General features: G+C 43.5%; 1 protein-coding gene across 1 annotated transcript; it reads left to right on the top strand.

Moving 5' to 3' along the window:
* Nucleotides 1-2842: 2842 nt before the first annotated feature.
* LOC141203913 (uncharacterized) lies at nt 2843-26516 on the top strand. The gene is made up of 8 exons (XM_073663885.1): nt 2843-2903; nt 5667-5728; nt 11499-11648; nt 11778-11957; nt 12040-12163; nt 12243-12340; nt 12539-12629; nt 23646-26516. The coding sequence occupies exons 3-8, from the start codon at nt 11571-11573 to the stop codon at nt 25451-25453; spliced, it is 2379 nt and encodes a 792-aa protein (XP_073519986.1). The 5' UTR covers nt 2843-2903; nt 5667-5728; nt 11499-11570; the 3' UTR covers nt 25454-26516.
* Nucleotides 26517-26840: the final 324 nt, after the last annotated feature.

Below are 26840 nucleotides of genomic sequence, written 5' to 3'. Positions count from 1 at the left end.
CAATAATATATACCTGACAGGAGCCCATAGATTCTGCTGCCTCCAATAATATATACCTGACAGGAGCCCATACATTCTGCTGCCTCCAATAATATATACCCGACAGGAGCCCATACATTCTGCTGCCTCCAATAATATATACCCGACAGGAGCCCATACATTCTGCTGCCTCCAATAATATATACCCGACAGGAGCCCATACATTCTGCTGCCTCCAATAATATATACCCGACAGGAGCCCATACATTCTGCTGCCTCCAATAATATATACCCGACAGGAGCCCATACATTCTGCTGCCTCCAATAATATATACCCGACAGGAGCCCATACATTCTGCTGCCTCCAATAATATATACCCGACAGGAGCCCATACATTCTGCTGCCTCCAATAATATATACCCGACAGGAGCCCATACATTCTGCTGCCTCCAATAATATATACCCGACAGGAGCCCATACATTCTCCTGCCTCCAATAATATATACCCGACAGGAGCCCATACATTCTCCTGCCTCCAATAATATATACCTGACAGAAACCCATACATTCTGCTGCCTCCAATAATATATACCTGACAGGAGCCCATACATTCTGCTGCCTCCAATAATATATACCTGACAGGAGCCCATACATTCTGCTGCCTCCAATAATATATACCTGACAGGAGCCCATACATTCTCCTACCTCCAATAATATATACCTGACAGGAGTCCATACATTCTGCTGCCTCCAATAATATATACCTGACAGGAGCCCATACATTCTGCTGCCTCCAATAATATATACCTGACAGGAGCCCATACATTCTGCTGCCTCCAATAATATATACCTGACAGGAGCCCATACATTCTCCTGCCTCCAATAATATATACCTGACAGGAGCCCATACATTCTCCTACCTCCAATAATATATACCTGACAGGAGCCCATACATTCTGCTGCCTCCAATAATACACTGCTCAAAAAAATAAAGGTAACACTTAAACAACAGAATATAACTCCAAGTAAATCAAACTTCTGTGAAATCAACTGTCCACTTAGGAAGCAACACTGATTGACAATCAATTTCACATGCTGTTGTGCAAATGGAATAGACAATAGATGGAAATTATTGCCAATTATCAAGACACCCTCAATAAAGGAGTGGTTCTGCAGGTGGGCACCACAGACTACAGCTCAGTACCAATGCTTTCTGGCTAATGTTTTGGTCACTTTTGAATGTTGGTTGTGCTTTCACACTTGTGGTAGCATGAGACAGACTCTACAACCCGCAGAAGTTGCTCAGGTAGTGCAGCTCATTCAGGATGGCACATCAATGCGAGCTGTGGCAAGAAGGTTTGCTGTGTCTGTCAGCGTAGTGTCCAGAGGATGGAGGCGCTACCAGGAGACAGGCCAGTACACCAGGAGACGTGGAGGGGGCCGTAGGAGGGCAACAACCCAACAGCAGAACCACTACCTCCGCCTTTGTGCAAGGAGGAACAAGAGAAACACTCCCAGAGCCCTGCAAAATGACCTCCAGCAGGCCACAAATGTTCATGTGTCTGCACAAACGGTTAGAAAACGACTCCATGAGGGTGGTATGGGGGCCCGACGTCCACAGATGGGGGTTGTGCTCACAGCCCAACACCGTGCAGGACGTTTGGCATTTGCCACAGAACACCAGGATTGGCAAAGTCGCCACTGGCGCCCTGTGCTCTTCACAGATGAAAGCAGGTTCATACTGAGCACATGTGACAGATGTGACAGAGTCTGGAGACGCCGTGGAGAGTGATCTGCTGCCTGCAGCATCCTTCAGCATGACAGGTTTGGCAATGGGTCAGTAATGGTGTGGGGTGGCATTTCTTTGGAGGGCCGCACAGCCCTCCATGTGCTCGCCAGAGGTAGCCTGACTGCCATTAGGTACTGAGATGAGATCCTCAGACCCCTTGTGAGACCATATGCTGGTGCGGTTGGCCCTGGGTTCCTCCTAATGCAGGACAATGCCAGACCTCATGTGGCTGGAATGTGTCAGCAGTTCCTGCAAGATGAAGGCATTGAAGCTATGGACTGGCCCGTCCATTCCCCAGACCTGAATCCGATTGAGCACATCTGGGACATCATGTCTCGCTCCATCCAGCAACGTCACGCTGCACCACAGACTGTCCAGGAGTTGGTGAATGCTTTAGTCCAGGTCTGGGAGGAGATGCCACAGGAGACCATCCGCAACCTCATCAGGAGCATGCCCAGGCGTTGTAGGGAGATCATACAGGCATGTGGAGGCCACACACAATACTCAGCCTCATCAGTAGCATGCCCAGGCGTTGTAGGGAGGTCATACAGGCACGTGGAGGCCACACACAATACTGAGCCTCATCAGGAGCATGCCCAGGCATTGTAGGGAGGTCATACAGGCACGTGGAGGCCACACACAATACTCAGCCTCATCAGGAGCATGCCCAGGCATTGTAGGGAGGTCATACAGGCACATGGAGGCCACACACAATACTGAGCCTCATTTTGACTTGTTTTAAGGACATTACATCAAAGTTGGATCAGCCTGTAGTGTGTTTTTGTAGTGTAATTTTGGGGGTGACTCCAAATCCAGGCCTCCATTGGTTAATAAATGTGATTTCCATTGATGATTTTTGTGTGATTTTGTTGTCAGCACATTCAACTTTGTACAGAACAAAGTATTCAATGAGAAGATTTCATTCATTCAGATCTAGGATGTGTTATTTCAGTGTTCCCTTTAGTTTTTTGAGCAGTGTATATACCTGACAGGAGCCCATACATTCTAGGCTCAACCGTGCATCCACTGAGGCCCCTGATCATGTGACCCCTGACTCCTCCCCTCCTGTGACCTCATCACAGGTCCTGTGCGCACACAGCAGCCATATATGTGGTGGCGGCTCTGCAGGTGGAGGTATGTGGAGACCCCATTACTGGGCACAGGGGGCATTAACCCCTTCAGCACAGAGGCTCTTTGGGGGTCTCTGTGTGGTGTGAACAGTGAGGTAACAGCTGTGGACAGAATGCGGCTTCGCTGGTTCCCGTCCACATTAGATCCCTTCAGACGACTGCAGGATGAAGGACAGAAGCCCAGAGACGTCCTCACACAATGGCCGCTGCTTCTCTCCTAGTTCCCGCACAGTGATGTAGATACTGGTGATAATCGCCCCCATATTCTCTGTATTCCTCCGGTGCGATGGATTTACCCTCAGGTTCAGCAATGCTCCTCCGCCATCTCTCCTCCACCTCAGCCATTTACCCTTACAATGCCACAAAACTGAACGTTCTTACAGTCACCATTGTGCTCTCTTAGGAAATGTGTGGAATCGTTGGAGGGGTTAATGGCCGCGGGATTAGTGGGGTCTCCTATGTGCTCATTAATTCTCTGCCTTATTTACGGGAGCAGCAGCCGACGTATCTGACAGTACACCCCAGACACTGAATACCATATACTACAAATTCACTGCTGCAGGCGATCCATTGTTTAACCCCTTCGCGACCTTGGGATTTACCATTTTTGCATTTTCGTTTTTCACTCCCCTTGTTCCCAGAGCCATAGCGTTTTTATTTTTTGGGCAATATGGCCGTGTGAGGGCTTATTTTTTGTGGGACGAGTTGTACTTTTAAACAACATTACTAGTTTTACCATATCGTGTACGGGAAAACAATTCCAAGTGCGGTGACATTGTAAAAAAAAAAAAATGCAATTCCACAGTTGTTGTTTGTTTTTTTTTCTTTCCAATTTCACAGTTGTTTTTTTTACCACGTTCACTGAATGCTAAAACTGACCTGTCATTATTATTCTCCAGATCATTACGAGTTCGTAGACACCAAACATATATAGGTTCTTTTTTTATTTAAGTGGTGAAAAAAGAATCCAAAGTTTGCTAAAAAAAAAATGGTGCCATTTTCCGAGACCCATAGCATCTCGATTTTTTTGGGGGATCTGGGGCTGGGTGAGGACTTATTTTTTGCGCGCCAGGCTGACGTTTTTGATACCATTTTGGGGTAGATACGATGTCTTGATCGCCCGTTATTGCATTTTATTGCCATGTTGCGGCAACCAAAAAAACGTAATTGTGGCGTTTGGAATTTTTTTCTCGTTGCGCCGTTTACCGATCAGATTAATTCTTTTTTTTATATTGATAGATCGGGCGATTCTGAACGCGGCGATACCAAATATGTGTATGTGGGGTAAAAGGGGGGTGATTTAAACTATTATATTTTTTTTAAATATTTTTAAAAACATTTTTTTTAAACTTTTTGCATGCTTCTATAGTCTCCATAGGATACTAGAAGCAGCAACTGTCTGATCGCCTCTGCTACATAGAGGTGATCAACAAGTCACCTCTATGTAGCATAAATGCACCTGTACTATGAGCGCTGACCACTAGGTGGCGCTCATAGTAATCTTTGCATGACAACCACTGGAGTCTGCTGCAGACCCAGGGTTGTCATGCCCACCCATCGGTGACCCGCGATCACGTGAGGGGGTCACCGATGGGCGGGGCTAATGCCGCGCTTCCGGCGCGAGAATGTTAAATGCCGCTGTCGGAGATTGACAGCGGCATTTAACATGTTAACAGCTGCGGGTGGATCGCGATTCCACCTGCGGCTGTTGCGGGCACATGTCAGCTGTAAGAATCAGCTGACATGTCCCCGGTTCAGTGCGGGCTCAGCGCCGGAGCCCCCGCTGAACAGGGGGTGACAGCCTGGTGAGTACTAATACGCCCTGGGCCATTAAGGGATTAATGAAATGTTTTTATTTAATGTGATTAAACCTATTTCTTGTGTTCGGCATATTTACATGGTGGACATTCATCAATGCCGCATTGGTGAAAACCCAGAGGTGTAAGGCAGGTTCTCGTTATCGGCTTCTCTTGGGATTAAAACAGGAGACAGGAGATGTGAAAGGGTCGGGGCCGAGAACAAACAACCATCTCGTAAAATCTAATTTAATTGGCTATCAATATATAACATGGGAAGGTATTTGTTAATAATTCCTTTAATCTGGCTATTTTCTTTGCTGTAAATTGTTACAAATATAGCTTTATCTAAGGTTACTTACTTCTCTGAATGTTTGATTAGTAAATCATAAAAAATTACGTTATCTGCTACTTTAGTGGCTCTATTCATTGCCCATCTATTATAACTGCCTTTTTGGAGTCTGTTGTAAATGATGTTTTTCCTTATTATATTGGAAACTCTTAAAAACGCTTGGTAGAAGGTCTGCCATGTTCCCCAATGATAATCCTCATGTGCTGTGCACATGGTGCGAAAATTTCCGCTGCGGATTATCATTGCGGAAAAATCCACAGCACTACCAATTATTTTGCGGAATTGCTGCGTTTTAGCATTGGACCGCGTGACATCCGCATGACTACACATGCACATGCGGATATCATGTGGTTCAATGCACGGATGGTACCCGGGTCTGGAGAAGAGGAGACTCTCATCCAGACCCGGGTACCATAGTACCTGTAGATAAAAAAGAATTTAAAAAAAACAAAAAAAAAACCTTATAGTCACTTTCGGCGCCCCCGGTCTCCTCTGAGTGGCGCTGCTGTCTCCTTGGCTTTCGGCGGTGGTCTGCAAGGACCTTCCGTGACGTCAGCGGTCAGTTGATGGTCACGTGACATTCACATGACTAAATAACGTTTAGTTATTTACTTTTTAGAGCACCTGGAGCCACCGAAGATACCGGACGCATCGGAGAAGGAGACCGGGGGCCATTGGAAGGTGAGTATAATGTTTTTTTTTATTTTTTTTTTTTTTTTTTACTATTTATGCTGCATTTGCAGCATGATAACTTGGTCACACTATATAAATCCATGCCGGTTGCATGGATTTATATTGTGTGACCAAGTTGTCAAGTACTTTTCCAAGTGATGCTAAAAGCGCTTGATAACCCGCATGCGAAATCGCGCTAAGCTTCTACCTGGAAAAAAAAACGCACGTACAATCCGCATGCGTTTTCTCTGCCAGGGAGATGCAGAAACGCTCAGGAAAAATCAGCAGCATTTCTGCATCGTGGGCACATAGACTTAGAATGGTGTTTACATCCACAACAAGCCATTGACCTTATAATTTTGCTAGCTTTAAGTATATATTTGTTAGTTCTGATTTTAATGCATATATTTAATAAAGGTTTAAAATTTTACTTCAGAGAGGTTTCTCACAGTACTGCCCCCTACGCACACATTATGGTACTACCCCACAGCTGATTAATAAATACTATAATGCCCATAAATTGAGAAGGCTCAGTGTGACTCAGCACCAGGCACCTTGTCCCATGATGGTGATACCATTGAATAGAATAGTGAATCAGGGAGATTTAAGCTCTCCGATCCACCATTCACCCTTCACCTGTGAGTCTAAGACTCCGTGCACTGCAGGCACAATGGCGTCACTACATCCCACCTGTAGTACGGAGCCTCAGTACTCACACTGCACAGACCGGAGCAGCGCACCTCAGATATGGGTTGGATGAGGTGTGTGTGTGTGTGTGTGTGTGTGTGTGTGTGTTTTTATTGTTAACTATCAGGAATTGTTGGGGCATCATATCATATTAAGTGAAGGGCTGTGGGGGCCATCATACTGTGTGGGATCCCTCATTCTGAGCTATATGAGTACACAGAAATACAGTGTCCATTTTAGGACACGATCAGGTATCAAAATCAAACATCAGAATTATGTCAGTTTGAGGCTAAATACCCTGTCTGAGAACTGATTCTGACTAGTGACTTTTACAACTGTAATAATAATAAAAAAAAAAAAAAGTAACTGTTCACTGATGGGACTTGAACCCAAAATTCTGTGTCCTAAAGCCAGTGCACTAACACTGTAGTTTCAGAGGTAATGCCATGCCTGGAAGCAAGGAGGGGTCCCCTAATCAGGTATACCAGCATACAACGCTTTCCTGGCTCCAGACCAGCAAGGAGCTTCTCCCTTTTTACTCAGGGACGAGGGCTGCAGCATAGCTATACACAGCAGGGCCAAAGAGGTAGCGCAAAGGGAAGGCCTACAACTCCACCTGGCTAGGTGGATCCCCCCAACTTGCTTCCAGGCCGCCCGGACCTCTACTACCAGCTAGTACCCGTGCCCCGGTCTGCCTAACCACCGCAAGTAAAGATAAGAGGAAACCGCCACTAAGTTGTGGACTGATTATTAACTGCGCCATCCTCTGCACTACACCATAACCGCAACGTCTACACTGCCCTGGAGCTAAGCTCTGCCTGTGGAGAGCTAAACCAACTCTGCTGCATTAACAACAGCTCCAGAGGACCTGCTCCGCAGCGGCGGCTCCACATAGCCGCATACCACAGGTGGCGTCACAAACTGTATATAAGAACTTTTATTCCCTGAAAATATCCCCTTTTTACTGACCGCCCTGGGTCATGGACTGGGTCTCCGCCACTGTGACATCTCACCTAGCAACGACCGGCCCGGCACCGAGTACCCCACGTCCCAGGGGGCGCGTCGGATGCCTTACCATTGCGCTATCCAGTCAAGTGATGAAAATACTCAGGGTGACTAAAAGTCATTGTGTGACTTTCTTCAAACATCAGAATCACACATCAAAATCACACATCATTTGAATTTGGCTTGCTTGCAGTCTGTGCATAAGTCCCAATGAGTTTTAGACAAGTTGCACTGAAAATCATATAACCAAATAGAACTCCTAGGTTTTTAAAACTGAGTTAATAGCTTAGTGGTTAGTGCACTGGCTTTGGGATGTATAATTTTGGGTTCAACTCCCATCAGTGAACAGTTACTTTTTTTTATTATTACGGTTGTAAAAGTCACTTGTCAGAATCGCTTATCAAAATCACTTATCAAGATCAGTTCTCAGACAGGGTATTTAGCCTCAAACTGACATCATTCTGATGTTTGATTTTGATATCTGATCATGTCCTAAAATGGACACTGTACAGGAGAACAATTTCCTGGTGATGAGTCAGATAGGGATAAGTAAGTGAGAAATACAGACCTTTGTTCTATCTGGTTGCAGACTTGAATTGATAGGGTGTTGTGTGACAGGAGGGAGACATCAGATTGAACGTTCTGAAGGAAAGATATAATGGCAGTGTGAATCCAGATTCCAGGCAGGGAGCATAGCGGAGTCATAGAGCAGGGAGAAGTCCTTAGCTCAGACCAGGAGGTCTACTTAAACAGTATAGAACTTCGCCCTGGAGGGAGGGGGCAGAAGGCCAGGAGGCCTAATTAAAGAGGTAAAACTTTAAGGTGAGCAGCAGGATGAGGTTCTTAGCACAGGCCAGAAGACCTACTTACAGTAAATGGTGCAAAACTTTGCCCTGAGGGGGCAGAAGGCCTAAATAAGGCTATGTGCACACGATGCAGAAATGAAGTAGAAAATTTCTGCATCTCCCTGGCAGAAAAAACGCATGCGGATTGTACATGTGTTTTCCTGCGGAATACATGCGGATTGACAATCGCTTTCCAGGCGATTTTAGCATCACCTGGAAAGTGCTTGACAACTAGATCACACTATATATAAATCCATGCAAACGGCATATATAGTGTGACCGTAAAAGAATGTTTAAAAATAAAAAAATAAAGCTATACTTACCCTCCGATGGCCCGGCGTGTGCTGCCGCGTTCGTTCCTGGCTTGTTCCTGGCTGCTGGGATATCGCGAGACGCTGCGCTGAAGGACCTGGGTCACATGACTGTGACGTCACCGAAGGTCTTTCAGTCTTGCACGCGAGCAGAGGGAAGGAGACCGGGGGCCATCGGAAGGTGAATATATCTTATTTTATTCTTGTTTTTACAGTTTCTATGGTACCTGGGTGTGGAGGAGAGTCTCATCTTCTCCACACCCGGGTACCATCCGCACATTAGAACGCGCCAATAACGCAAGTACAAATGCAGTCTTGCGGAATTGGCGCGTTCTAATGCAAGTCAATGGCGGCGAAAACGCCGCGTTTCCGCAAAATTAATGGACATGCTGCGGATTTTTGAGCGCAGCGTAAACGCGGAAAAATCCACAGCATGGGCACAGCACATGCGGATTATCATTGGGGAACATTGCTGCCCTTCTACCATGCGTTTTTAATGCATTTCCGCAGCTGCAAAAACGCTGCGGAAACGCATTAAAAACGCATCGTGTGCACACAGCCTTAACGGGATTAAGTTAAGCATAGATTCCTTATCTTAAAGGAAGAGGATTTAAGCAAACTATTGTCTATAGTAGAGAGGAAGTTACAGCGTCGCCAAACTGGGACACGAGTCCTTCTACAGAGAGTTGAAAATGCAGTGTCACAGCAAGTAGTGTGTGTGGCCCTCATTGAATGTATTTTGAGCGTACTATACTAATGAGGAGTCGTACGAGATGCACCTCAGCCAGTAAGGTCCTCACAAATGAACTGGAAGCTGAAAGTAGCTCTAGGGGCCGTAGTGACACATCTCGACCCGTATGGTCCCCACAGGGGATAATGGACCTTCCCATAATGGTTTGCTGGACTGTTGTAGCTTGTAATAAAACTTATGTACTGCCACATGTACCCAGAAAGCTCGTAACTCTGCATGAATGCAGAAGAATTCATAAAGTGTTGTGTCTGATGTCTGATGTGTATATACTTCTCATTAAGTTCTTGTTAAGTAAAGAAAAGTTTATTTTTGGATTTTGGTCTCATTCATTCATCTCCATACCATGTGGTCTGTTCCTGCCGAGTAGAATAGCAGCATGCGGTCTGCAGAGTCGGGAGATATGACTCCTTCCAAACATGCCTAGATATTTTTTTCCTTTTGAGGTTGAGAGGCCCAATTACAGCTATTGATGTGGGCCCTGTGATTTCAATCTATGCCACTGTGAAACTTATTGATCTCATAGTACAATGTCCCCCACACAGTATAATGTTCCCACAGTACTGGCATCTGTCACACAGTGTTGTGCCTACTATCTGATGTATATACTTCTCATCAAGATCTTGTTAAGTAAAGAAAAGTTTACTTTTGGACTTTCGTCTCCCTCATTAATCTCCATACCATCTGGTCCGGGTCTGCCAAGTACAATGGCAGCATGTGATCTGCTGAGTCAGGAGATATGACTCTGCCAAATACATTTATATATATTTTCTGTTTGAGGTTGGGGATCAATTACAGCTATTGCTGTGGCACCTGTGATTTCTATCTACACCATTGTGTATAGGATAATAGAGTATAATAAAGTTGTTATGGATGTGACTTAACTAACATTGTGCTTTGAATGTGTTTTCCCTATAGTGACGAATTCTTGCTTGTAAAACTGTGATATTTTTATTTCATATTAAAACTTTTTTAAAAGTTTAAGCAACTCTCATCAATGCGATCATACACCATACAAGCCTCTGATTGCTCAGGTGATGCACTGTACTACTGTAGTGCCGTGTATTATCCCTGCCTGTCTGTGTAATACTAACGGCCCCATACACATGAGATAAGGGATGGCTAAACGGTTATTTGGCAGACGACATATCTCTCCAGACACCCCCATACGCACACATATTCCAGCTTTCCTGTGGGCAGCATGAGAGAGTCGCCTCCAGACTCCTCTAGCGGAGGGTTATCTACAGCAGTGGTCCCCAACCTTTTTTGCACCAGGGACCGGCTTGAAGCAAGATCATTTTTCCATGGCCCAGCAAAGAGGGGGTGGGGTGGGCGGGGCTTTGGTCATATGGGGGCGGGGTAATGGAGGGATTTGGAGTTTAGTGCATACTTATCATATAGTGTAGACCAGGTCCCCGCCAGGAGCTATGCCAGGAGCCCCACATAATGTGCTGTGCCAGGAGCCGCATCACTGAGGCCCCATCACGCCCTGCAGCAGGACAGGGCAGCTGTCCTGACAGCTGCTGTTCAGCTGCATTTACTTCATCCCAGGGGCGGACACAGACTGTAGTGGGCCCCTGTGCAAGAAATTTTTGGGGGCCCCCCCCTGCCCTTCATAAGGCAACAAAGTTATGTAAACATAACCCCCCCCCATGTGCATCTCTCACCCCCCCATGTGCAGCTCACCCCCCGTGCATCTCTCATCCCCCTCCGTGCATCTCTCATCCCCCTCCGTGCATCTCTCATCCCCCTCCGTGCATCTCTCATCCACCCCCCGTGCATCTCTCATCCACCCCCCGTGCATCTCTCATCCACCCCCCGTGCATCTCTCATCCACCCCCCGTGCATCTCTCATCCACCCCCCGTGCATCTCTCATCATGAAGTAGTTATTTCTCATGTCACGTGTAATGAATATCTCCTGCAGTATTACTAATGCTGATCCCAGTGTCAGTAAATGAGATGAGAATTAGTGTTATGGAAGATGAGTCTATGAGAAACGTATTCAGCTGCCGACTCCGAGGAAGAAACTGCTTGTTGTCTGTGGCCTAAAATATATAGGTTTTATTAGTAGATGTAAAGAAGAAAACTAGATACTGTAAAGTAATAAATCTCATATCTCCAGTAATTGTATTATTACACTGAATTCTTTATGATGTTACATTTTTATCTTTTTCTCATTCAGGTCTCTACAATATCAGATCATCTCAGTGAATATCTTCTACAAAAGGGAATTTTACTGATTTACCCAACAAATATGGATATGGACAGAGACAAGATGGCGGAGAAGATATTGCACCTCACCCTAGAGATCCTCTTCCGGCTTACTGGAGAGGTGAGAGATTCTGATGACGTCACATTACATCATTCTTATCTATGGGAATAACAGATGGACAGAACTGGAGAGGTGAGGACTCTGGAAATGTCTGTAGTGAGATTTATTAATGTGTCTCTCCATAACTAGGATTACATAGTAGTGAGGAAGACCTCTAGTGAGCGCTGTCAGGACCCTGTGTCTGAGGGATGGGGAAGACCCCTGAGCCCAATCACAGGGCCTCCATTTCACCCCCTGATACATGAGGACATCAATGACCAGAAGATCCTAGAACTCACCTACAAGATGATTGAGCTGCTGACTGGAGAGGTGACACTGCTGGGAATGCTGGGACATTATACAGTAACGCTATGGAGGGATCGGGGGATGATGGTATCATTGTATGTGTCAGGTTCCTATAAGGTGTCAGGATGTCACCGTCTATTTCTCCATGGAGGAATGGGAGTATTTAGAAGGACACAAAGATCTGTACAAGGACATCATGATGGAGGTTCCCCAGCTCCTCACATCACCAGGTAATAGGATTAAATACACACGGCCTATAATTATCTGTATGTAAAGAATGAATTCAGTCCCTGTATGTGTTTCCTCCAGATCTATCCAGTAAGAGGACAACACCAGAAAGATGTCCCCGTCCTCTTCTTCCACAGGACTGTAAACAAGAAGATCCCAATGTTCCTCAGGATCATCAGGTAGATGGAGAGAAGGTGTCATGAGATCTCCCCTATGATGTGTAGACGGCTGTGAAGGTCTTGTGCTCAGTCTTGTTTTATCCACCATTATTATATGTTTTATACTTGTGTAATGAGAACGGTGGAGATGGCAGGATTAGAGCTGATCATAGATGTGACTTCTCCATCTGTCTATGATTTTTATAATATTTGTTTCAGGGTGAAGATCTGACCCATATTAATACTACAGAGACATATGTGAGGGGTGATGAGCGGTGTAAGGAGGAGATTCCTACATATGACTACCCAGGTGAGTAGTAACCACTAAATGCCGAAAAGTCACAGATTCTTCTCAGTCACTAGATGTGGTTATCTTCTCTTCGGTGTAGTCCGTTCATATCTCAATCAATCAGTCACCCTTTTCCTGCTAAACCAAAACTGTCCCCATTACTTTGAGCGTTGACAGTCCTGTTGGAGTGAGACATGTTCCGACCAGAGCTTACAGTCCGGAGAACGCACCCTACCCCCTGGGATTAGTAGACGCTGACCCTTACCTTCACAGATCCCTAACCCGCAAAGCAAAATGACAGCGTACGTAAAATTTGCTGACAACATAGAAAATCATGTGAACAAAAATATAATCCGTATGGTGGGCCTTGCTTTTATGACGAGACCACAGTCCAAGTCCTTTTTATTTATATGCTCAAATATAAACCATAGTCACAAAAACACAAGAAATATAATAGAATTATATATTTTCTCCTTTCTTTTTCTATTTAAACACTTCCCTGCCACTCCCCCATTCAGAGAAGAGAAAAGAAGAGAAAACCCTTCAATCAATAATTCTTGCCCATATTTCTTAAATTATTTTGCTCCTACTTATTCCAGCTATTCATTTATTGCCTAAGCTGTTGTTAGAAAATTATATTTTTCTAAGTTATCCAGTTCTTAAAAATAAAACCCCTTGCAGATAATAACTGTGAAGTAATTAGATCCTTAGTAGGAAAATCCATCCTGACTCCTATAAAAAAAAAAATGAAATGACAAAACAATATTCAGCCTCTCAGCAACAAATGTGTTAACTGGTTCCCAAAATTCCCTAATTTCCCGGCAGTCCCAATACACATAAGATAGATCTGCCGCCTCTGAGTTATGATGTTTTTAATTGTAAGTTTTTGTATATAAATATTACAATACACAAAAGTATCCCCACAAGTCCCCAATCCCTCCCGCCCCAACAAAATACAACAAGATATATTAAAGTGCAACATAACCAGTAAAGTAGATTCACGGTTCAGTAAAGGATAGGGAGGCCGGAATGACCTCTAGTTGTGCTCAAAAGTTTACATACCCCGGCAGAATTTTTCCTTTCTTGGCCTTGTTTCAGAGAATATGAATGATAACAAGAAACCTTTTTCTCCACTCATGGTTATTGGTTGGGTGAAGCCATTTATTGTCAAACTACTGTGTTTTCTCTTTTTAAATCTTAATGACAACAAAAAACATCCAAATCACCCTGATCAAAAGTTCACATACCCTGGTGATTTTGGACTGATAACATGCACAGAATTTGACACAAATGGGTTTGAATGGCTACTAAAGGTAACATCCTCACCTGTGACCTGTTTGCTTGTAATCAGTGTGTGTGTGTGACGCACCCCTGGGCCTGTGTCGCACAGCGTTGCGCATGCAGGAGCTTACCCGGAGCCGGATCTGTTGAGGGTTGTAGTCTCGTGGCGGTGACCCGGTCCGTGCCCAGGGAGTCAGACTAAGTGGCGTTGTATTAGCGGTAGATGTTGGACGACTACGCCACCCGTTGAATGCAGCGAAGGAGCTGCCGCTGCAGGGCAGACCGCTGAGGCCGGTGGTAGGATTGTGCAGCGTGATAGTATCACCCCCAACGGGAGGGGTATGGCCTCAGGGCAGCCGACGTGGATGATGGGGGTAGCAGGAATCACTCAGAGACGATGCAGTGTAGTTCAGGGTCTTTACTGGTGATAAAGATAGACCCTCCCGGAGTACTGGCTAGCGATCGGGGCCTGGTCAGTCCTTGAGTAGATGGGATCTCCCCTGGCCAGGCGGAGTTGTAGGCCTCCCAAACTGACTGTACTCTTCTGGCTACCTTGCTAGAGGCGGGTATAAGTAGCCCACGTCCCTGAGTGTACCGTGTGGTGCTCACCCGTATGGCCGGTGACTCGGGGCCTTCTAGTGGCGTCCGCTCCACGACGGCGGTGCTGGTCCCACGCGTGTGACCGTGCCTTCGGGTTTCTTGGCCAGAGGACCTGAAATCCCCTGCCGGTCGGTTTCTGCTGCTGGGTAGGAGTTAGTCCCCACAGCCTCGGACTCCGGGTCCGGTGATAGCTTCTCAGTCAGGGCGAGCTCTGCAGCTGCCATCCCCTGACTCCTTATAGCACTGCTCCCACAGAGCTCCTGATGTTCTTTTCCTATATCTGCTTCTCTTCTCTGTCTCTACTTCTTCTCTACTCACTAACCCTGCCTCAGCCCTAGGTTTATATAGGGGAAGTTCTTCCCCTCCCAGGACTGGGCAGGAGGTGTGGCATGCATAGGATCCCTGACCAAGAGACCTCCCACCTGCTCTCAGACATAACATTGCTGTTACTGTGGAAACCAGACCCCTGGGGTGCCACATGTGTATAAAAGCTGAGTGAGTTTCTGGGATCCAGACAGACTCTTGCATCTTTCATCCAGCCAGTGACGTTTCTGGATTGTGAGTCATGAGGAAAGCAAAAGAATTGTCAGTGGATCTACGGGAAAAGGTAGTTGAACTGTATAACAGATGAAAGGGATACAAAAAGATATCCAAGGAATTGATAATGCCAGTCAGCAGCGTTCAAACTATGATTAACAAATGGAAAAATCAGGGGCTCTGTAAAAACCAAACCACGGTCAGGTAGACCAACAATAATTTTGGCCACAACTGCCAGGAAAATTGTTTGGGATGCAAAGAAAAACCCACAAATAACATCAGCTGAAATTCAGGACTCTCTGAAAACTAGCGGTGTGGCTGTTTCAAGATGTACAATAAGGAGGCACTTGAAGAAAAATGGGCTGCATGGTCGAGTCGCCAGATGAAAGCCATTACTGTGCAAATGCCACAAAGTATCTCACCTACAATACGCCAAACATCACAGAGACAAGCCTCAAAACTTCTGGAACAAGGTAATTTGGAGTGATGAGACCAAAATTGAACTTTTTGGCCACAAGCATAAATGTTACATTTGGAGAGAGGTCAACAAGGCCTATGATGAAAGGAACACCATTCCTACAGTAAAGCTCGGAGGTGGATCGCTGATGTTTAGGGGATGTGTGAGCTACAAAGGCACAGGAAACTTGGTAAAAGTTGAAGGAAAGATGAATGCAGCACGTTATCAGCAAATACTGGAGGCAAATTTGCACTCATCAGCCCGGAAGCTGCGCATGGGAAGTACTTGGACGTTCCAACATGACAATGATCCAAAACACAAAGCCAAGTTGACCTGTCATTGGCTACAGCAGAACAAAGCGAAGGTTCTGGAGTGGCCATCTCAGTCTCCTGACCTCAATATCATTGAGCCATTCTGGGGAGATCTGAAGCGCGCAGTTCATGCTAGACAGCCCAGGAATTTACAGGAACTGGAGGCTTTTTGCCAAGAAGAATGGGCAGCTTTACCATCTGAGAAAATAAAGAACCTCATCCACAACTACCACAAAAGACTTCAAGCTGTCATTGATGCTAGAGGGGGGCAATACACCGTATTATGAACTGGGGTATGTAAATTTTTGATGAGGGCCATTTGGATGTTTTTGGTTGTCATTATGATTTAAAAAGAGAAAACACAGTAGTTTGATAATAAATGGCTTCACCCAACCAATAACCATGAGGGGAGAAAAAGGTTTTTGTTATCATTCATATTCTCTGAAACAAGGCGAAAAAAGCAAAAATTCAGCCGGGGTATGTAAACTTTTGAGCCCAACTGTACCATTTGTCAGAATGTATAATGTATTTCGTCATTTGCTAATATAGTACAAATAACATCGATATCACATGTATACCTTCAGGAATTCTATAGTATAGGATTTAGAAGCTTAAAAGAGACCTAGACATTATCTTTGCAGTTCTCGCGAAGCACAACCGGATCTATCAATCCAAAAGGCCCATCGATTTTCAAATTTAGTGATAGCATTTCTCTTGAGATATTTCTTTCCAAGTTTAGGAGAAAGTTAATCTTGTTTATGGATTCTGGGATTGTGGGGGTCTGGTCGGTTATCCAATGTTGAGCTATTAATTTCTTGGCCATATATAACATTTGAGAAACAGCAGATTTACCATGTTCATCAATAACTAAATCTTTAATAAACCCAATATGCATACCAAAGGAGTGACGTCTATTTGTACTAAGTAAATTCTGTTTATAGCGTCTTGTACGCCCTTCCAAAAGGATTCCAAGTTAAAACAAGACCAAAGCATATGTAATAAGTCTGCTGAGTTTGTCTTACATCTAGCACAGTGAATGTGGTCTCAGCCCACGATCAAATAGCAATTTATGTGTTCTATAAACTTGATGCATCACCTATAGCTGGGAGAGTCTGTGAAGTTCCCTTAATCCCTTTACCCCCGAGGGTGGTTTGCAATTTAATGACCGGGCCAATTTTCACAATTCTGACCACTGTCACTTTATGAGGTTATAACTCTGAAAAGCTTTGAAGGATCCCACTGATTCTGAGACTGTTTTTTTGTGACATCTTGTACTTCATAATAGTGGTAAAATGTATTTGATATGACATGCGTTACTTGGTGAAAAAAAATCGGAAATGTGAAGAAAATGTTGAAAATCATGATCCACCCGCATCTGTTTACATGTTAAATGCTGCTGTCAATCTCTGACAGCAGAACTTAACAGCGCCGCGCCGGAAGCGCGTCACTTACCCCGCCCATCGGTGACCCCGTCACGTGATCGCGGGTCACCGATGGGTGGGCATGACAACCCTAGGTCTACTGCAGAGCCCAGTGGTTGTCATGTAAAGACTGCTATGAGCGCCACCTAGCCGTCGATCCTCATTACTGCTACATAGAGGTGATCTGTTCATCACCTCTATGTAGCAGAGGCGATCAGGCAGTTGCTGCTTCTAGTTTCCTCTGGAGACTATAGAAGCATGCAAAAAGTTTAAAAAATGTTTTTAAAAATATTAAATTTTTTTTTTAAAAATAAAGTTTAAATCACCCCCCTTTTGCCCCATTCAAAATAAAATAAAAAAATAAACCCCACATACACATATTTGGTATCACCGCGTTCAGAATCGCCCGATCTATCAATATAAAAGAATTAATCCGATAGGTAAACGGTGTAACGAGAAAAAAATTCCAAACGGCAGAATTACGGTTTTTTTGGTCTCGGCAACATTGCAATAAAATGCAATAACGGGCGATCAAAACAACGGATCTACCCCAAAATGGTATCAATAAAAACGTCAGCCCGGCGCGCAAAAAATAAGCCCTCACCCAGCCCCAGATCCCGAAAAATATAGACTCTACGAGTCTCAGAAAATGGCACCATTTTTTTTTTAAGCAAATTAGCAAATTTTGGATTTTTTTTCCACCACTTAAATACAAAAGAATCTATACATTTTGGTGTCTACGAACTCGTAATGTCCTGGAGAATAATAATGGAAGGTCAGTTTTAGCATCCAGTGAACGTGGAAAGAAAAAAAAAAAAAAAACAACAACTGTGGTACTGCACTTTTTTTGCAATTTCACCGCACTTGGAATTTTTTTCCCGTTTTCCCGTACACGATATGGTAAAAGTAGTAATGGCGTTTAAAAGTACAACTCGTCCCGCAAAAAATAAGCCCTGACATGGCCATATTGACCAAAAAATAAAAACGCTATGGCTCTGGGAACAAGGGGAGTGAAAAACGAAAATGCAAAAAAACGGTAAATCCCAAGGTCATGAAGGGGTTAATAACCCTTCAGGTGCGTCACAGGAATTTTTGGAATGTGGAAGAAAACAATGAACATTTTAACTTTTTTTCACAAAAATTTTAATTTAGACCCTAATTTTTTTATTTTCGCAAGGGTAACAGGAAAAAATGGAACAAAAACTTTGTTGTGCAATTTCCCCCTAGCATGCAGATACCCCATATGTGGGGGAAAACCACTGTTTGGGTGCACTGCAGGGTTCGGAAGGGAAGGAGCGCCATTTGACTTTTTGAATGTAAAATTTGCTTCAATAATTAGCGGACGTCATGTTGCGTTAGGGGAGCCCCTGATGTGCCTAAGCAGTGGAAACCCCCCACAAGTGACCCCATTTTGGAAACTAGACCCCTCAGGGAACTTATCTAGATGTGTGGTGAGCACCCTGAACCCCCAGGTGCTTCACAGAATTTTATAACATTGAGCCATAACAATAAAGTTTTCACATTTTTTCCACGAAAATGTTTTTCGGACTCAAATTCTGCATTTTCATAAGCATAACAGGAGAAATTGTACCAAACCATTTGTTGTGCAATTTCTCCTGAGTACGCCGATACCCCATATGTGGGGAAGAACTACTGTTTGGGCGCACGGCAGGGCTCGGAAGGGAAGGAGCGCCATTTGACTTTTTAAATGTAAAATTTGCTTGAATAATTAGAGGACGCCATGTCACATTTGGGAAGACCCTGATGTGCCTTAAAAGTGGAAACCCCCCACATGTGACCACATTTTGGAAACTAGACCCCTCAAGGAACTCCTCTAGATGTGTGGTGAGCACCTTGAACCCCCAGGTATTTCACAAAAGTTTATAATGTAGACCCGTGAAAAAAAAAACCTAACTTTTTCCACAAAAAATGATATTTTAGCCCCAATTTTTTTATTTTCACAAGGGTAAGAAGAGACTCCAAAAATTGTTGCGCAATTTGAACTGAGTACGCCGATACCCTATATGGCTATGTGCCCACGATGCAGAATTGAAGCAGAACATTTCCGCAGCATTTCTGCATGTCCTTGGCCATAAAAATGCTTGCAGATTTTACACGCGTTTTTTAAGCTTTTTTGCAGCGTTTTTAACAGGCGGATTTGACTTGCATTTTTCAAATGCATTGAGTAGTCAAATCCGCATGCAAAATACACAAATAATGGACATGCTGCGGATTTTTCCACACAGAAAATCCGCTGCGGAAAATTCCGCAGCACGTGCACAGAACATGCAGATTTTCATTGGGGACCATGGGGCACGTATTACCAAGTGTTTTAAAAGCGTTTCCGCTGCGGAATTGCACGTGTATGGTAGGCAATTCCCAAGTGTTTTTTTTTTTAGCTGTATAACAAATGCGAAACATATGGGGCGGAGACTCAAGCATGTCACTTGAGCACCCGCGATACTAGGTGCATACCCGAGCACCTGATGTAGTCAAGTAGCGAGCACTTGCGCTCAACACTAGTCGCCATATCGTCATTTTTTTTCTTTACTGCTAACCCTAACACAACCCTAACCCCAACCCTAATCGTAGGTTTAATCCTAACCTCAACACAACCCTAATCCTAATCGTAACCTTAACCCTAATCCCAACACAATCCTAACCCTATCCCAAGGAATCCATTCACTATAATGAGGCAGCAAAGTTACTCTGGAGTTCGTCTTGCCTTTGTTTAGTGGTGTCCTTTCAGAGGTTTACAAAACTGTGGCCGAGGGCACTTTTATGCACGCCTAATAAAAAGACAGACACTGGGATCACAGGCCAGACGGCGTCCACCGTGCCTCCATCTACCTCATTACAGGGAATCTTCTGCCGCGGGTTCCGTCTGAATCATTTATTTCAGAGATTCACATGGAAACCCCGGTGTAAGTGCTCAGCACAGAGCGCAGGATAAATGTGAGCCGAGCCTTACTGCGATTTTTGGGAGGCAGAAGGAACAAATCATCAGCAGGTGAAGAATTGGTTTTATTTATTTTTTACGCCGTTCCTCGTGCAGTATAAGTGATTAGACAACTTTATTCTTTGGGTCACTGCGATTACAGCGATACCAGATTTATATCTGATTTTTATGATTGAAAGCTATCATACACTATAAGACTTTGCAAAAAAAAAAAAAAAGACTAGTTTTTCCATTGCCATATTTTGAGAGCTATAATTTTTCCATATTTCGGCCGACAGTCATGTAAGGCTTGTTTTTTGGGGGACAAGTTGACGTTTTTATTGTTACCATTTTCGGGCATGTGACATTTTTTGATCACTTTCTATTCCGATTTTTGGGAGGCAGAATAAACAAAAACCAACAATTTTATCGAAGAATAATTTTTTTGCATCGCATAACTTTATTTTTCGGCTGAGGAAACTGTCTGGCAGCTTGTTTTTTGCAGGACAAGATGACGTCTTCAGTGGTCCCATGTTTATTTACATTCGTCTTTTGATCGCATTTTATTTCACTTTTTGTTCGGCGGTATGATGATGATAAAGCACTGTTTTTTGCCTTTTTTTTTTTTTTAAACCGTGTTCACTAAAGGGGTTAACTAGTGGGACATTTTTATAGGTCAGGTCGTTCTGGATGCGGCGATGCCAAATATGTGTACTTTTATAGTTTTTTTTTTTTTCAGAATATTTATTGATGGGTATGGGTACATATATATATATATAGTACAGACCAAAAGTTTGGACACACCTCATTTAAAGATTTTTCTGTATTTTCATGACTATGAAAATTGTACATTCACACTGAAGGCATCAAAACTATGAATTAACACATGTGGAATTATATACTTAACAAAAAAGTGTGAAACAACTGAAAATATGTCTTATATTCTAGGTTCTTCACAGTAGCCACCTTTTGCTTTGATGACTGCTTTGCACACTCTTGGCATTCTCTTGATGAGCTTACATACAGTATAGACCAGTGGAAATCTGTGCTTTGGTCTGATGAGTCCAAATTTGAGATCTTTGGTTCCAACTACCGTGTCTCTGTGCGATGCAGAAAAGGTGAACGGATGGACTCTACATGCCTGGTTCCCACCGTGAAGCATGGAGGAGGAGGTGGGATGGTGTGGGGGGGCTTTGCTGGTGACAGTGTTGGGGATTTATTCAAAATTGAAGGCATACTGAACCAGCATGGCTACCACAGCATCTTGCATCATATATATTTTAGCCCCACTTTCACTTTCTGCAGTCTGATCGCAGTTATAAGGGGTCTCTGACCCAAGAGCAGAAACGCTTTTGTCCCTCTGCTAGCTCGCTAAATGCTGCAATTGCATCATTTATGGGGTTAAAATGCCGGGAGCAGAGCGGGCACCGCTCCTGGCACTGAGTGATGGGTGTCAGCTGTCAGAATCAGCTGACACCTGGTGGCTGTCGTACCCGCACAGCCTCTGTGCGGGTGCGATCCGCCAAATGTAATAATTATTACTTATAATGTCAAAAAGGGGTTAATGATTACATAAAGGAGCCAGAGGAAGGCCAAGGAGTAGAACGATAGAGCTTAGGTGGTAAATAAGTTAGGTATCAGATGAGTATAAAGGCATGTTAGGTATAGGGCAGAGACATATCAGCAATATAGGGCCCCACTCAGATAAGTAATGAAGCTTATTAAGTAACAGGGCAGAGACATATAGGGAGTACAGGTGCCCAAACAGATCAGTATAGAAGCATGTTATATGATCTTGCCAGGTGGCTTGTCTGTCTGCACAACGTGTGCTGGATGGCTACCTTTAATGGAGCTGTGAACTGGCGTTCCGGCGCTCCCACTCCTTTGTCTCGTGCATCTGTCTCAGGTTGCGGCTGGAGGATTTAGGTAAGTTTCCGCAATTACTGCTGAACTGGAAGTGCGTGCGTCATACCCGCCCACCGGAAGTTGTGTCACGGGCGGGTGACATGGCACAGGGACTGGGTCTGTTGGGTAGTGCCTGCTCACTGTATGGTTGTGTCACATGTAGCGTAACCATTGCGATGGGCAAAGTCCGCGCTTGTGCTGTAGGTTATATGCGATAGTTTTGTTATATTGTCATCACGGTGTGTGGATGAGCGGCAAAAGTGAGGTTGATCTGGTGCCCTGGATTAAAGCAATAATGGAGAGGGATGTAGGAAATGTATGGAGTCTTGTATGAAACTATACAGTGAGAGGGTATGTCCCTTGTATGTACTTAGATTTGCAAGAATGACACATAGGAGCTGTGTGTAAGAGGAGGAGGGCAAGGGGTGGAGGAGATCTGAGTGGGAGGGCAGGGGAGAGGGGAAGGGGTTTGAGGAACTCCCTTGGAGAGGGGGAATAGGAGTGGGTTATAGAGCTGATCTAGCGTGTCTGAAAAAAAGATCAGGTTAGCCAATCTATTTCATGGTTGAGAGCCTTGAGGGACAGTGTATGAAGGGCGTGGATCTAGAACCACTCCCACTGTTTATGGATTTTAATAAGGTTATCACCTTGTCTGGGTCTGGATACTTGTTCGATCACCTGGAACCTGAGTTGTTATACTGTATACCTGGCGAAATGATAGGTTAGTAGTAACCAGGTTTTGCCGCAACGGATAGTGGATTTGTGTTTGACAATGCGGTCCCTGATGTGTTGAATAGTTTTCCATACGTATTGTAGACCACATGGGCATTTGACTACATATACCATGAAGTTAGATTCTCTGCAGAATGAATGAGGCCAAGTATGGTGACAGAAGCAGATGCCGCAGGAGCAGATCCCAGAGGTGATGAGACCCACCATTTGCAGAAGCCCTAATATGACAAAATGACAGAAAATCAGAGCAGTAGAAATCCCCAGAAAGTGACTCCGTTTTGGAAATTATAACCCTCAGGAAATGAATCTATAGGAGTAGTGACTATTTTGACTCCACAACCACTTTCTGGAAATTTGCACGCCTGGATGTTGGAGACTGAAAATTGCAAATATATTATTTTATTGCCCAACACATAGTGTTCATATTGTACTCCAGGAGACGCACCCACACTATAAATTAAGTGGGTTCTTCTTACCAGAGTAATGCCAAATATATGGATGCTAAATGTGGTTTGGGCACGCTGCAAGGCTCAGAAGCAAGGGGGAGATTTGAGAGATATTGCTGAATTGGGTTATGGAAGCCATGTTGCTTTTCAGGAGCATTTGAGACCATAATAATGTAGAAACTTCTGTTTTTACACTGGCAGATGATGGTTTTTACACTGGCAGATGATGGACCACGCTCTACTGGTTCATGCTATGAGGTTTTCTATTAGACTGTGAACTGTCAGTGTCTTAGTGAATAATTCAATGTTATTACATAATTTTCCATTTCTACAGACAGTTTAAATGTTCAGAAATATAAAATTCAAGGATATTTTCTTCAAAAATAATAATTGGTTTTATTCTTGGCAGATGACTGTACCAGGAGATCAGAGGGACAGCTGACATCTTCAATTTCTAAATCAGATGATCTTGAGATCCCACAGGATACAATTGAAGTGAATGCCATTACTCCAGATTTACCATCATCCCTTCACAACAAAGATTTGTCATCGGATTCTTTAAAACAGGTCCTGACTTCTGATTCATTACCGACTACTAAGGAAAATCACAGTCACAAAAGAGGCATTAACAGACGAACTGCTCCTAAACGAAAGAAGCCATTTTCACAGTCAGACTATGGAAATAGTTTTCCCCTCAAAAAGTATATTCTTAAACATCAAAAAATGTACACAGGAGACAATCGAATTTCCTGTTCCAATTGTGGGAGATGTTTTAACCAGAAATCGGATCTTGTTAGTCACCAGAGAACTCATACATTGGAGATGCCATTTTCATGTTTAAAATGTGGGAAATGTTTTGTAAAGAAAATATATCTTCTCAGACACAAGAGAACCCACACAGAAGAGAAGCCTTTTTTATGTTCCAAATGTGGGAAATGTTTTAAATGGAAAAGAGATCTTGATACCCACCAGAGAACCCACACAGGGGAGAAGCCATTTTCATGTTCAGAATGTGGAAAATGTTTTGTACAGAAAATATCTCTTCTCAGTCACCAGAGAACCCACAACGAAGAGAAGCCTTTTTCATGTTCAGAATGTGGGAAATGTTTTAAATGGAAAGCAAATCTTGATGGCCACCAGAGAACCCACACAGGGGAGAAGCCTTTTTCATGTTCAGAATGTGGGAAATCTTATACATCGATAACAAATCTTTTCGCACATCAGAGAACTCACACAGGGGAGAAGCCATTTTCATGTTCAGAATGTGGGAAATGTTTTGCAAAGAAATCAAATCTTATCAAGCATCTGCGAACTCACACAGGGGAGAAGCCATTTCCATGTTCAGAATGTGGGAAATGTTTTGTAAATAAATCAGATCTTATCAGACATCACAAAACTCACACAGGGGAGAAGCCTTTTTTATGTTCAGAATGTGGAAAATGTTTTAAACATGAATCAGATGTTGTTAAACACCAAAGAACCCACACAGGGGAGAGGCCATTTTCATGTTCAGAATGTGGGAAATGTTTTATAGCGACATCAAATCTAATCAGACATCAGAGAACCCACACAGGGGAGAAGCCATTTTCATGTTCAGAATGTGGAAAATGTTTTAACCAGAAATGTTATTTTGTTAAGCACCAGAGAACCCACACAGGGGAGAAGCCTTTTTCATGTTCAGATTGTGGGAAATGTTTTAACCAGAAATCAAATCTTATCAAACATCAAAGAACTCACACAGGGGAGAAGCCATTTTCATGTTCAGAATGTGGGAAATATTTTACACGGAAATCAACTCTTAATAAACATCAGAGAAGTCACACAGGGGAGAAGCCTTTTTCATGTTCAGAATGTGGGAAATGTTTTAACCAGAAATCAAATCTTATCCAACATCAAAGAACTCACACAGGGGAGAAGCCTTTTTCATGTTCAGAATGTGGGAAATGTTTTAACCAGAAATCAAATCTTATCAAACATCAAAGAACTCACACAGGGGCGAAGCCATTTTCATGTTCAGAATGTGGGAAATATTTTACACGGAAATCAACTCTTAATAAACATCAGAGAAGTCACACAGGGGAGAAGCCTTTTTCATGTTCAAAATGTGGGAAATGTTTTAACCAGAAAGCGCATGTTGATAGCCACGAGAGAACCCACACAGGGGAGAATGACTCAACTACACCCAACTGGTCTCTGTATACACTAGAAAGGCCCTAGCTGCACAACTTAAAACACCACCTCGGACCTAACTACCAAATAGACAGTTGAGGAGTTTCTCGTATTTCCTGAGGAACCAGAGGGGAGTCTGCAACACACTGTCAACAAGGGGAAAGAAAAGTGTGACATAAGATATGAAAAACCCTGAGTGAGAAACTAAAACACATTCATATAGGGCAAAGAAGGCAAGCTAATGAGAACCAAAAATAAAAGGAGCAAGTATAACTTCCCAGAAACCTAACAGTGGTAGAAGGAAAAGGTACTGGGAGAGAAAGCAAACAGACCAGGAGGATTATTTCACCTTTGTGGTGAAAATTACAAAATTCATCTTCGCCCACAATTATTAGAATTTGATAACATAACATATATCTACAAGAGACTGGTACAGCAATAGGAAGTAACATGGCTCCACAGTACGCAAATCTTTTAATGGCCAAGCTTGAAAGTGACTTCTTGTCCACATGTCCCATCAGGGCTCTTGCCTACTACCATTACTTTGATGATATTTTAATCATCTGGACGGAATCTGAGCAACAGCTTAAGACGTTCCATGAGCACTTTAATCAATTTTATCTCACCATTGTTAAATATTAATTATGGATATTCATTTTATTCTTAATTCTGAATTCTGTACCATACATAAGATTGCATCAGCCATCGTGCTGGGGTTTCTAGATGACATGCGCTATTTGTGTATTTTTAGTTCAGCACCATAATTAGAAGAACAGGTGCTATATGACAGGCTTATAAAAGCCCATGTTAGAGACGGGGGGGGGGGGGTCTCTTGCCATTCCACAGGACAAGGATCTGTGTGTAAACCAGCTGCTGATGTAGGCCCAAGGAAACACGTTCTTTACCCGGACACATGGTGTCATCCTGAGACGTGCTGGACACAGACAGAGGCAATCTACCATCCAGGATCCCAGGGAAAGATGGGTGAATCTCAATTATTAAGCTAATTATGGACAAATGGACAATCACTCTGTAACTATTTAATTATTTTATGTAATCATTCTTTTTAATGGACAATCTGAGAATAAATCGATACATTTTTTCATAAGAATATCGTGATAGTCATTAATCGATCACATCTGATAAGAAGTCCTCGATAGAAAAAATATACGGAAAGAAGTATTTGTTTACAACCATCAACTTAACACTCAACTACTCCTGTACTGAAATTAACTTTTTGGACACCTTCATTAAGCTACAGAACAATGAAATAGAGACATCCAATTAACCGTCCAACATACCTTAAATGGGTCAGTTCAGTTTCCATCCAAAACACATAAAAAAACTGTATGGGCTAAAGCCAAGCCATCAGATACAGTCGGATATGTTCCAACCCTATGGACAGAGACAAACACCTTGGTGGCCTCAAAAAGAC

Source organism: Phyllobates terribilis, unplaced genomic scaffold, assembly GCF_046119375.1.
Source record: "Phyllobates terribilis strain yellow unplaced genomic scaffold, ASM4611937v1 Scaffold_130__1_contigs__length_5004896, whole genome shotgun sequence".
NCBI lineage: Eukaryota > Metazoa > Chordata > Amphibia > Anura > Dendrobatidae > Phyllobates > Phyllobates terribilis.
Note: the sequence above shows the minus strand (reverse complement) of the source record. Positions and strands in the feature narration are given on the sequence as shown.